Source organism: Saccopteryx leptura, chromosome 5, assembly GCF_036850995.1.
Source record: "Saccopteryx leptura isolate mSacLep1 chromosome 5, mSacLep1_pri_phased_curated, whole genome shotgun sequence".
NCBI lineage: Eukaryota > Metazoa > Chordata > Mammalia > Chiroptera > Emballonuridae > Saccopteryx > Saccopteryx leptura.
In genome coordinates this window covers 162,409,580-162,422,896 of record NC_089507.1, presented here as the reverse complement: position 1 = coordinate 162,422,896, position 13,317 = coordinate 162,409,580, and the positions used below count along the sequence as shown (strand labels likewise).

At 45.9% G+C, this 13,317-nt stretch overlaps 2 protein-coding genes and 1 pseudogene across 6 annotated transcripts in view; 1 reads left to right on the top strand and 2 right to left on the bottom strand.

Moving 5' to 3' along the window:
• LOC136406407 (GTPase IMAP family member 5-like) overlaps window positions 1-12,016 on the top strand; it is a 114,901-nt gene extending 102,885 nt beyond the window's left edge. The window contains exons 1-4 of one of the 4 annotated variants that reach the window (XM_066386473.1): window positions 5,213-5,339; window positions 6,833-7,018; window positions 9,266-9,314; window positions 10,974-12,016. In XM_066386473.1, the coding sequence (XP_066242570.1) occupies window positions 9,272-9,314; window positions 10,974-11,851 (921 nt within the window). In that variant the 5' untranslated portion in view covers window positions 5,213-5,339; window positions 6,833-7,018; window positions 9,266-9,271 and the 3' untranslated portion in view covers window positions 11,852-12,016. Of the gene's footprint in view, window positions 1-5,212; window positions 5,340-6,832; window positions 7,019-8,970; window positions 9,038-9,265; window positions 9,315-10,973 lie in introns of those variants that run through there. The other 3 variants (XM_066386471.1, XM_066386470.1, XM_066386469.1) reach the window with 3 other exon arrangements.
• The window catches only part of LOC136406420 (GTPase IMAP family member 9-like), a 421,274-nt pseudogene that overhangs the window by 135,982 nt on the left and 271,975 nt on the right, over window positions 1-13,317 (bottom strand).
• Window positions 1-13,317, bottom strand: part of LOC136406404 (GTPase IMAP family member 7-like) — a 243,511-nt gene that overhangs the window by 135,670 nt on the left and 94,524 nt on the right. The gene's annotated exons all lie outside the window — the stretch shown is intronic.

Below are 13,317 nucleotides of genomic sequence, written 5' to 3'. Positions count from 1 at the left end.
GAGAATCAGCCTTACAGGACACTGGGAACATCATATCCTTGCAACAATGTGAACAGTCTCGCCCTCGGTCCACTCATAGTGACTTCAGGGACTCCAGCTTCTTTTTAAACAGGAGTGAGACACCGTCTCTCTGACGAAGGAGGAACCAGAGGCCTAGAAAGCGTAGCCGGAACACACTGGACCACCCACTGCCCAGGATCCGGAACCAAGTTAAGTCTTCAGAGTTCCTCCTGCCCCTCCAGGACCCTGTTCAGATAAGACTGGGAAATGTGGAAATGAAACCCCAGTCAGAGTTGAATGGGAGAAATTTGAATTAGCACATCTGGTTTCTCTTCTATTGTCTGTGTGTGTGCACTTTGGGGGTGTGGGGCGGGGTAAGAAAGGCAGAAAGAAAATAATACCCAGTACTGACAAAGGAGTGTTGAAATCTCCAACAGTCAATATACATCTCCCTGTTTCTCTATTTGTGTGTCAGCATTTGCTTCTTGAATTTTGAAGTTCTATTTTTTTTGTCTGTTTTTCTGAGGCTCAATTGCTTAAATGGTACATGCACATCAGTACTATGACAAAGGATGGTGTGGACTGTTAAAGAAAACACAAACTTATTTCCAAAACACTGGCCTCTAACTTTACATACTTTGCTTGGTACCCGGATGAGGGAACCGCTACACGTGCCACCAGGCCACATGTTCATACCAAGTACAAGGGTCTGCATTCTGCCAGCTTTCTCCTGAAGAAATTTTCAGACCTAATATTTTCAATGACCTTGGTCACTTATGAAACTGTTGTAAGTGAAGGGCCCAGTGAGGAGCCCATCCCGGAATGACCTTTAGAACTCTAGCTCTGAGCAAACAAGTCACTGACCCTGAGCGGCATGAGAAGCCACCAGAATATGGAACCGCAGGCAATATGAGGAGACAACCTCAAAAGCAGCCCCGAGATGACAGGAAGGATGAGGCCAAATGCTGCAGAACAAGAAGCACCCCCCAAAATGTCTTTTCTCAGCCAACATGCTGAGATAGAGAGAGAGCCTGAAGTAATCAAACAGCCAGAGAACATGCAGCAGCCGGCACACAGCTAGTTCAAACTAAAGCTAGACAAGCTAAAGAGAGCTCCCACCTGGGGGAACTCGGGGGAGACACAGCCCTTTCCTGCAGTCAGAGGATTCTGAAGGGAGTCATTTCAACAGTCACAGAGAACAAATTGGATACCAGAAACAAGCACAACATACCTACTTGTTAAACCTGAGGCAGTACCCTGAGCATTCTGTGGTCCACACTTGATGTTCGTCTCTCTTTTACCCAATATTCTGGATATATGGGATATATTTTAAAACATTTTTGAAATTGACATTTCCAAACTTTCAATACAAGGTGGGAAGAGGGGGGTGTAACTATTTTTTTTAATTATTAATATTAGAGACAGAGAAACATCTATTTGACGGTCCACTTATTCATGCACTCATTCGTTTATTCTTCTATGAGTCCTGACTGGGGATTGAACCCACAGCCTTGGCATATCAGGGTCGACACTCTAACTAACTGAGCTACCAGACCAGGGCTGTTTTGTTTTGTTTTTCGTTTGTATGTGTTTTTTTTCTTTTTACACCAAAGCTAGACAGACTAAAAGAGACAGTCATTATTTTATCCACTAAGGGACAGGATCTCTTATACCCAAATAACAGCATCTTAAAATTTTGAGGAGAAAAAGAGGGCAGAGCAGAGAGCAGAGAGTTATCACACAGAGAGAGGAAGTCTGTGGGCTGCTCTTGGTCTCCACAGCTTCTGCAGTAAGGTTTCTAAAACTAGGACAAGAAAAAGCTGAATAATAATTGTGCATAGATGTGAGTAACTTTTTTTTTGAATTTTATTTATTGATTTTAGTAAGAGAGGAGAGAGAGGGTGGGGAGATGGGGAAGTATCAGTAGTAGCAGCTGCTTCTCGTATGTGCCTTGACCCGACAAGCCCAGGGTTTCAAACAGGACAGTTAAAAAAAAAAGTTAAAATGCTGTATTTTGGGTTATCAGAGTCACAGGCTGAAGCCAAATCAGGGCTCAGCATCACAGGAATGAGGAAACAAGGCCAAGGAGGAAGGAGAGGGAACCCTGACAACCCGAGGGAAAGACTTTGAACTCTGCTGTCCTGTGTCATTATGGTTTGGACCAAATTTCACCAAGTCACCAAAGAGTAGGGGACACTCAGCTGACATATGACTGACCAATTGTGAATCAAGGGCCATGGACATATTGGGTATTGAGATATCATTTAATAAATAATATCATAAATCCCAGATAGCTATACTTACATATGGTTCATACTTCTCACAATATATACTTCTATTTATAAGTCACTGTATTCAATTTGCTAGTATATTGTTGAGGATTTACATGTCTACATTCATAAAGGACCTTGGTCTGTAGTTTTCTTTTTTTGCAGTGTCTTTGAAGGATACGGACTTCACAGAATGAATTATGAGATACTACCTCCTCTCCTTATTTTTTGAAAGTGTTTGCTAAGTATTTATTGATATTCCTTCTTCTTTAAATGTTTATCAGAATTCCCCAGTGAAACCAGCTGGTACTGGGCTTTGCTTTCATGGAGTTTCAGGGTTTCTTTTAACTACTAATGTAACCTCTTTATTTGTTAGAGGTGTATTCAGATTTCATTTCGGCTTGTGTCACTGTCGGTAGTTACTGTTTTTCTAGGAATCTGGTCCACCAGATTATTGAAAAACAGAAAAGAAAATGTGGCTCTCTGCCCAGTGAGCCGACAGCCTCCCATACGACCCCATCAGAGCGCACCTTGTTCTGAGCCAAAGGCCATGCTGGTCCCAGGCTGAGCTCAGCAGAGCTCCCAGCGTCTGCCCAATGCAAGATGTTGCTGTGTGTCCGTCTTGCCCTAGATCTCTCTACAGGGCTGCACAGGCTTTGTCAGATCTCAGGGGTCCCTTGTCCCACCCAGCTCCTTGGCAAAGGTCAGATCCTCAGCGAGCTCTGAGGCTTCCTGAGTCTCAGGGAGCAGTGCCCGCGGTTGGTGGGCGTGCGCGCAGGTGTGCAAGATGCGATGGGGAAGGTTCGCAGCATCGCACCACTGAGAGCCCTGGTCTTGCTTTGCCTGTTGCTGCCCAGGCTCTTCCGAGGCCAGGACCCCTGGTGCAGGTCTTAAAGTACAGGTACCTGGCAAGGAAGGAACCCTGGAGCTAAGTGATCTGAAACTAAACTTCATTCCAAAGGAGCCCTGTAGTTTCAGATAGGATTTGTCTAACTTTAAAACAGGGGTCGGGAAACTTTTAGGCTGAGAGAGCTATGAACGCAACATATTTTAAAATGTAATTCAGTGAGAGCCATACAACGACCCATGTAAGTTAGGCATTATCCAATAAAAATTTGGTGTTGTCCTGGAGGACAGCTGTGATTGGCTCCAGCCACCGGCAACCATGAACATGAACGGTAGGAAATGAATGGATTGTAATACATGAGAATGTTTTATATTTTTAACATTTTTTTTAAATTAAAGATTTGCCTGTGAGCCAGATGCAGCCATCAAAAGAGCCACATCTGGCTTACGAGTCATAGGTTTCTGACCCCTGGTCTAGGTGATCTGTGAACAACAAAAATAGTTTTTTTCACAACCTACCGAATGTCTCTGCTCACGACTGACTTTGACTAAGATTCTGAGTTATGTCTAAAAAGATACATGGGCCTCAGAGATCGAATTCCACTGTGAAGAAACAGCTTTACAAAATAAGATAAAACAGATCTGGAAATAATCAAAAGCACAAGACTAAGTTTACCAGTCCTTTTGCTCCGGCGAGTTCGTGTCTGTTTAGTACACTCGATGCACAGAGATCACCATAATACTCATCTGTTTAAGTTGTTGAGTTTTTCAAAGTTTTGTTTCAACATTTTGGCACTTTTTTCTACTCATAGAAAGTTCTCAGCTGCCGTCACAGGATAATGATTACACAAAGAATGGCACAAAATTCCCAGTTATCAGTTAGCTTGGGAAGAAGAGTCAAGTTTGGGTGCTAGAAGTTTATTGTTGAGAAAATATTATAGTGATGATGGCAGGTGTTTATTTAAAATGCAAAGAGAAGGACTAAATGTCAAATGGCATCCCAACCTGATTCTCAAAATGTGCTACCGATAATTTGAATCATAGAATAATAGAGTTAACAGTTTCTCCTCATGGTCGTTAGCATTTTAGTGATTTTCAGAAACTTTGATTCTGACCTTTTCCCCTTTGTCCCATTATATGATACAGTGCCTGGCATGAGAATGGGGTCAGCAAATGCTTAGAAAATGAACGATGACACTGACTTCCTGTACCCAGTCTATCTATGTACTAGGTTCCTAGGCAGCAGACTTCTGACCACTTTCTGAATGTTCTAGCGCCTGCATCTTATAACACAGCTGCAGCCCACCATTGCATTTACTAAAGTGTTCTTTTAGGCTGTGTTAAAGGACTTTTTCCCCACTGAGTTCAAGGTTAGACCCTATGACCACACTTATATAAATTGGGTGGTTTGATAGTATAAATCAAGTTTATGTTTAATAATCAGTATAAAACAGCACCACACCCTTCCATGATTTGTAAATATACCAAATAAAACTAATAAAATTGACGAACAGAATGTGGGAGTCTAAGCCCATATTGGGTTCCCTGTCTCACTTTGCAACCTAATTGTTTTATGTTCACTGCTCCAACCTTAAGGATGCAATCGGTTAACAAATAAAGGCACTATATAGCCCTGCTCCAAGTGCCACTAGAATAAACCAGCGCACAGGCTCCCATCAGTCCGAAAGGGCTAGTCTGACCCATGGCAGAGAAGGGGCAGCCATCCCTCCAGGCTGGGGAGTCATGTCCTTAGAGTCCGTCTTTCCTGTCCTCTGTGGACCAGCAATGCATGCCTGTCCCTAGTATGTAACAACATTCTAGAAGCAGAGCCATTAGAAGGACTCTGGGGAGTAGGGCTGGGCAGTTGCCCCGGTAATAGGGTCTGATGGGGCGGCTGGTACTTCACAGGAACTTTCCTACATCGCGGAGGCTGTTTCTTGTAAGAAGTCCTAAAGAGGGAATGCCATGGGGCCTGGCAGCCTGCCAGAAAGCCTTTGGTTAAGAGGACAGACGCCCCGCCTTCGCTTGTTTCCTGGTTCTTCTGAGCAGTTTCCCCGCCCAGCCCGAGGATGTGTCCGCCTCTGCAAGGGGCTCAGGCGCACTGGGCGCTCCCTTAGTTTTCATAGGTCCCAGCAGCCAGGCCCCCGGACGTTCTGCTTTTCCCAGCCATCCAGGCTTCCAGTGCGCCCGCGGCGCTCGCACCATCCCGCAGCGCCTGGCCAGGTAAGGGGACCCCTGGAAAGGTCCCAGCGCGATACGGGTCCGAGAGCCACTGACTGCGGTGTGATCTCACACAGGTTACCCCACTTCTAGACTCACCCATCGGTGGAACGGGACGATGATGTTGGCTCTAGGGGCCGCAGCGGGTTCCTATTTGGGGAAATGGGTGTGGGAAGCACTCCCCTGCGCGCACAGCCAGGTGCATTCCCCAGTGCTCTGGGCTTTCCAGCAAACTGCCTTCTGCTTAGCCCATGGGGTCTTCATGGGACTCGCAGAATTTCATGAACCTGAACGAATATTCTCATCCCACTAGAGAGAATGAGCAAAGGGAACCTCCCCAGGTGTCCAGTTAAGTGGGACCAGGCTTCTCCATTTACTCTCTTAACTTCTTTTAGTATATGTGCTACTGAAGCCAGTGCTCTTAACTTCTTAGCCCCGCCCCCACTAAGCCTCCTGTTCCACAGGGAACCCCTGAGTACACGTTGTCTGATGGCCTTGACCTTCTGGAACCCACCCATTCTCCCCTAAACACCCCACACCTTTCCTCCCAGATCATGTAGGACTCGGCTGTGTGGCAGAGACTCACAACCATGGCACGTGGAACAACCTCTTGTCCGCTATCCTTCTGAGAGAGAGGTGTCCAGGAATCACTAGAACTAAACTGCAGACAAGGGACTCCAATACCACGAAATATGGGGACGGTGGCAGATGAGTGAAGGAGAAACTTAGAATAAGACAGACATGAACTAGTTTGAGCTTTCCTAAAACAGCATGAGAGAGCCTGCTTTCTTGTGGTTTCATAAAATAAGGTTTCATCATGATAAAGACAGGCTTAAGTGATGTTAAGATCAGAATGTACATTTATATCCATTTCTGTCAACCCCCTCCCTGAACTAGACCCTCCTACTGTCTCCTCAATGCTATTATAATCTCTGCTTGCACACTGCTTGTCACTCTCATCAGTAGAATTTTCCCGTTTGGGGCAGGACCTGCCTCCGTTCCCGATCCCCCCACTTTGGCTTTCTGGGAGATGGACACGTACCCCGTTTCCCCAGGTCTGCGATGCTCCCCCAGTCCTTTCCTAGGCTTCATTCCGTGCTGTGAATGTCTTGTCTGTGACTCATCTTGGCATCTCCATCAGTGTCCTTTCTGACTGGCCTGGGGACACTTGGTTATTTGTTAACATCTACCTAAAAACCCATTCCTCTGTGGGATACATGTCTCCCCCTGCAGCCTGACCCATTCAGAAAACAGGCCAGGAGAACTGCTATTCTTGCATCTGGCTAATGTTACCTGAGTTTGAGTGGCTTGCTGTGACAGGCACCTCACTCCATTTGGGTCACACTGATACTCAAGTTAGTTAAACACCAGATTGTTTTAAGCTTAAATGCTTCCATTCAGAGCAACTCCTGCCCCCTGCTGTTTTCGCTTTGAATTACCTTTTCTATGGAAAACAGGCACTCAAGATTTTGCATACAATTGACTGTTGGTTTCAGGGCGGGCTTCCAGCCTGTAGGCATCAGCTTATGTCCTGACTGTGGAGTGACCCCCTTGTATGTGGGGTCCAGGAGGCTGTGGAATTATCCAGAATCATCTCCTTTCCTGCTGTGCAATCCAGGAGAATACGGAGGCTAAAGGAGCCGCTTTTCAATCATAGCTGTGTGGCCGTTGTGTGACTTTAGGTGGGTCATTTTTTGCTCAGTTTCCTCGTGTTTTAATTAAAATTTTAAGAGCTATTTTAATCTAAGGGAACAACTAAAATAATGGCCAGGAGAGAATGTAGAAAGTTATACGTGGCCTCACAGGGAAGTGTTAGCATGATGAAGTTCACCATCGACATCGTCACTCCTATCACCGTTGGAGTAGATTGACTCCAACACGTTTTCTGAGGTTTCCAAACCTCAGCAAATGTCATCTAAGTAGAAAAGGTGTCAGAGGATTTGAGCAGGGTTACAAGAGCCTGACTGTAATTTCCCAGAGTCAAAGACAGCTGATGGGAGAAGGTGGTAAGGAAAAGTTCTTCTCTGGATTCAAGGAAAGGAAGGAAGGGAAGGCATGAAGGGGGCGAGGAAAGGAGGAAAAGAAGGAAGGAAGGAAGTTATCTTAGTATATTCTGATAATGTGAAAATAAATGGTTTTCCTAAGGAGGGCTAAAAGACCCACTAAATGAATAGGAAAATATGTAAACGTTATTTCTATATAACAGTAGCACCCCCAATAACAAACAAACAAACTATAAACACCAATGAAGACATCCCTTATTCATGCCTGTAAGGGTGATAAAAAATTAAAAGTCGAATATCACCAGGTGCATGTGAAGATTTGGGGAAAACTCACCTGGGGCTGGTGTTAGCAAGAATTAACACAGCGTTCTCGGGGTCTATCCCAGCTAAATTGTTGCATATGTGTGCAGAGAGATATAGCATATGGGGATTCCTCTGCAGTAAGCATATATTTTGAAATAGCTTGCATGTTTGCTAATAAATATTCAATAATTGGATAAAATGTTCCACAGCTAATGTCATTTATGTAAAGTTTAAAGTGCAGGAATAGTCCCAGGTATTACCTATGGATACGTGTGTCTGTAGAAGTGGGAATACACCCATGAGAATGACACATAAAACCCTCAGAATATTGGTCATCTCGGAGGTCAAAGGGAGGGGCAGCGAGAGGCTGAGAAGTCAAAACACATCAATGGAATTCTATGTGTAATGTTCTAACTTTCCAGTCAAACAGAATAGCTGCAGGGAAAATGCCGGAATACTCATTGCAAATGGTAGGCTTTTGTTCCATAACTCTGTACTTTTCCACTTAAACACTTTGTTTCATAACTGTGTAATATTTAAAAATGAATAAATAAATGCAGTCGCATCAGAGGTATCACTGTATGTCACATCCTTGCCTTTATTTTTTTCTTTGTTAAGTGAGAGGTGGGGTGACAGGGGGGCAGAGAGATGGATTCCTGCATGTGCCTAGACAGGGACCCACCCAACATGCCCCCTACAAGGAGATGCTCTGCCCATTTGGGGCTGCTGCTCCATTCTTTGGCAACTGAGCTATTTCAGTGCCTGAGACAGAGGCCATGGATCCATCCTCAGGGCCAGTTTGCTCAAACCATTGGAGCCATGGCTGTGAGAGATAAAACAGAAGGGGAGTGAGAGGGAGGGGCGGAGAAGCAGATGGTTGCTTCTCCTGTTTGCCCTGATTAGAATCGAACCTGGGACTTCCACACGCCAGGCCGACCAGGGCCCATACTTGCCTTTTCTAACACGAAGATGAGTGACACAATATTAGGCCTCATTTAAATGCAACATTTATGCTAATTGATGCCAATGGTTGTGCCAATTTTTATTTAAACCTACTGGGATGCAGAAGGGTGATGACTGGGAGACAGGGACCTCAGCGCCAGCCTGGGACAGCACTGGCTGGACACTGAGCAGGAAATGAGTATCTCTTGAATCTGTCCTGCATTTTGGTTCTTGCTCTGTGGTCCTGGCACCCCCGTCTCTTTATCAAATGCTCTGGGGGCTGATAGCAAATTTGCTAGGACAGAGAAAAAATTGCCTTGTATAAATGACTGGCTTGTTTGAGGTCCTAGGAATTCCCAGGCCCGAGAAGGAAGTTCTGTGTACTGTCCGTGGGACGGCGGGGTAGGGACAGGACTCCTTCACAGTCTGACAGGAGAGGAAGTACTTTTTCAGGCAAGTTTGTCTACTTTGATGACAAAAATAAGATAATTTTCCACACCTTATTCCATAAAAAAAATGCTTTTTTAAAAATCTTATGCCTTTTCCAGTTGGAGGGACATAAGCAACTGATTTCTTTTTACACATTTACTGCTTTCCTGTAAATTAAGGGGGAAATGGGTAACCATGCTTTGTGTTCACAGCGTGTAGACACTTTTTATTCTTTTCTTGTTTTTGTTCCAGAAGAGAATGGAGGGGCAACTGAAGACCACATACGGAGCTACGGCTGAAGGTAACGAAGTCCCCAGGGTCTCAAGGGGCACCATTCCCTCACCTCCAACACAGTGACAGAAAACCAGTTATTTTAAACTGAAGAAGGAAAAGACAGCGCTCATTTGTTTTATCCCTTCCCCCTAATCACCCCCCACCCAGCCCCCACAGTACAGTGGTACCTAGAGATACAAGCAGACGAACATACGATTTTTTTTAAGATACGAGATGCAACTTGGTCCATATTTTTGTTCAAGATCTGAGCGATATTCCGAGATAGGAGTCGTGATTCGGGAAGCTGCCGCTAGTTGGCATGTCAGGGGTCCAGTATTGGCAGTTTGATATACGAGTTGACTGACTTACGAGCTCAGTTACAGAACGAATTAAATTCATATCTCAAGGTACCTCTGTATTGTGCTCTCGTGCACAGGATGTGTGGGAAACGTGAAAATGAAACTCCAAGTCAGAAGTTGGAGGCTTTTGAACTGAACTGAGAATAAAGTTTCTCTTGCCTTGTCTGCTCTGAGCTGAAAAATGGCAAATTCCCCCGAGAGATGTTAGTAATCGTGTTTGCCACAAAATACACAACACTCTGCAAGAAAGGAGAGAGCAACACAGAGTAGAAGGAATTGAACAATGAGTTTTAGGAGCCTACAGTGAACTTGGAATCACTTGGGCTCATAAGAGCTCCAGAAGTCCTCGGACTCTCATCGTCCTCCGTCCTTTGAAGGTCTCAGCTCTTGGCTCAGTGGCGCCCTCTCCAACACCACTTTTGTTAACTTCCTGTAGTTCCATCAGCCAAGTAGATGATCTTTCCAACACACGTGCTTCTAATGGTCTTCTATTCCACTCTTCCTCAGCCGCCTGTCCAGGGTCACCTCCTGGACTTGGTCGTTGACATTAACTGTGACCTTTCTGCTGTGTCCATTTCAAGCACCCAGCTCCCCATCCAAAGAGCAGAGACCCAGGGACCCTCCACTGGTCCTCGGTGGGAGGGCACATCTGAGACTTCCTTTCCTCCCTTCTGCACAGATGAGCCTGGGAATGTGTGGCTGAGAAAGAGGTGGTAACCTTTTCCCACTTGTGACTTCTCAGCCTCTGCCTCCCAATGTCACATTTATTTAGCATGAAACTGGCCTAAGCACCATCCAGGAAAAACACAGGGACCTCCTTTCTTTGAGGAAAACTACACTTCCCTGGTCTTGATGAAGGGCTTGGAGCACCTCCTCAGTGTGGCAGTTATTCCTCTTGGCTGTGGGTGCAAAGTCGGCTTCTTATGTGGATTTCCAATGACCCACGAACCTCCTAAAGTTATCAGCAAACCCTTGTATGCCTTTAGATTTGACGGTTCCCCTGGGGTGGGGGGGCATGGCTCTCATGTGATACCATGAGGGTCTGTGACCAAGAAATCTGAAGAATCACTAACTTAGTCTCAACATTTCTTTCTTTCTTTCTTTCTTTCTTTCTTTCTTTCTTTCTTTCTTTCTTTCTTTCTTTCTTTCTTTCTTTCTTTCTTTCTTTCTTTCTTTCTTTCTCTCTCTTTCCCTCCTTCCCTCCCTCCCTTCTCCTTCCTTCCTTCCTTCCTTCCTTCCTTCCTTCCTTCCTTCCTTCCTTCCTTCCTTCCTTCTTTCTTTCTTTTTCTTTCTCTTTGTCACTTTCTCTCTCTTTTGTTTTTTTACAGACATCAGAGTAAAAGATAACCAGTCTGCATCCTCCCAGCTGAGGATCGTCCTGGTGGGCAGGTCTGGTTGCGGGAAAAGTGCCACCGGGAACAGCATCCTTTGCCGACCTGTGTTTGAGTCCAGGCTGGGGGCGCAGCCTGTGACAAGGACATGCCAGGCAAACACAGGCACGTGGAACAAGAGGAGCATCCTGGTGGTTGACACTCCCTCCATCTTTGAGGCAAAGGCCCCGAACCAAGACATGTACAAGGACATCGGGGACTGCTACTGGTTCTTGGCCCCAGGGCCCCACGTGCTGCTGCTTGTGACGCAGCTGGGCCGCTTCACGGCCCAGGACACAGTGGCCATGAGGAGGGTGAAGGAGGTCTTTGGGGCAGGAGCCATGAGACACGTGGTGATCCTCTTCACCCACAAGGAGGACTTATGTGGGGGGTCCTTGTGTGAGTACGTAGCCACCACGGACAACCTCAGCCTGCGGAGCCTGGTCCAGGAGTGTGACAGGAGGTACTGTGGCTTCAACAACTGGGCCACTGGGGAGGAGCAGAGGAGGCAGCTGGAGGAGCTGATGGCTGTGATCGAGAGCCTGGAGCGACAGCACCAGGGAGCCTTCTACACAAACGACCTCTTCTTCAGAGCACAGCTGCTCCGGGAAGGCGGCGGAGAAAACCACACGCACTACCTGGCCGAGGTGCACAGGTGCATTGAAAAGCAAAAGCGAGACCTGAAGAGGATGAATCACTGGGTGTACAGGGTGTTCCTCGGAGTCAAAGAGTGTTTGCTCTCTCACATTGAGATAACTGCTTTTCTTGTGATATACCTTTTGATTCTTCTTGTGATATGCATGTTGATTCACTTGGGCATTACTGCTGGATACTGAGCATTTTCAGCTGTCTTCTCCCATCAGCTTTCTTTTTTCAGACTCACCATCTCTGTCTACGTTTGTAAGTGACTTAATTTGCTTAGTACTTATTCTCAGTTCTGATTTATTTTCCTTACTTCAGACATGTCATTCATGTTCTCCAAGGGCTTCCAGATAAATAAAACTCAGAGGGAAAAAAATGTTTCTTTTTTTCTGTCCTATTAAAAATTATCAATGTAAATAATAAATTACCTAGACACCACCTTGAAATCTTTGGGAAGAGTAGGCTTTGCAGGAAGGAGGGTGAGCGGACTGTGGTGTTTATTCACTGTTGACGGAGAAGACATGGTATATGAAAATCTAGTAGAAGAACTCCTCACTTTATTCAGAAATGCACTCTGGAGTCATCGTAAGCTATAAGGGAAGACACACATGGCTGCTCCTACCCCAGAGAGGTTTATGATGTTTGGGGGACAATTCTGGAGGTTGAAGGGTCCTAGGAGGGAGGAACTAGGGGACCTGGACTTGAGGGGAGGAGAGAAAAGGGGTCACAGAAGCGTGGTTGGTGGCACCTTGGGCAAAGCAGAGGCAGCGAGCGGGAAATAAAGGTCCTGGCTGCATGAGCAGGGGCAGAGAAGGAGCAGACCACACAGTCTCAGACTTTATGCCATTTAAAGCTTGGAGAGGTCTTTCATGGAATCAGTAAGTGTGAGGTAAGAATCTAAGACCAGAGGACTTGGTTTGAGAGTACCTGATTGTTTGAACTTGATATTTGCTTTGGACTTTGTTTCTGTTTGACATAGGTTTCTCTGTCTCGCTTTCATCAGAAAGTCTAATAGTCCGTGTTTTAGCTGACTATTAGCCACAGCTATAAGCCAACGACTGATTAGAATTGTTTTCCAAGGTCTGTAAATGGGACATGATCTTTTATGTATGAGCTTTCACTGTTACAGAGCAAGAATTCCACTCAGACAAGATCTAAATTGATGGTTCAAATGAGAGAGATGTCACTCTCTGCCCAGACAGTAAAACTCAGAAGGGGAGGAAATGAGGGAATGAGTCTTTTAAACACTCTAAGTCAGTGGTCTCAAACTCACGGCCCGCTGAACAATTTTGTGCGGCCCGCAGACTAATCCACGAACTACAGTTTCTGGTCGTTTTGTGACACTGAAAAGTGTTGCGTAACAGTTGCCTTTTGTAGACCTAGTGCGGCCCGCCGAAGGGCTGTGATCTTGCTCTGCGGCCCACATGCTGAGTTGAGTTTGAGACCCCTGCTCTAAGTCCTCCTTCTGGAGGCCACGGAGGTGCTGCGGCCCCCCGGGAGCAATGGGTGATTAATGCCACCCCCACCCTGTGTGGCAGCGCAGCGGGAGCAGCAGGGGAACTGTCCCAACTCCATGTGAAGGGGGAACCAGGCACTTTAAAAACTCAAGTGTCTGGCCCTGGCTCTATCCACTGAGCCAGTGGCCAGGGCCTCTGGTATC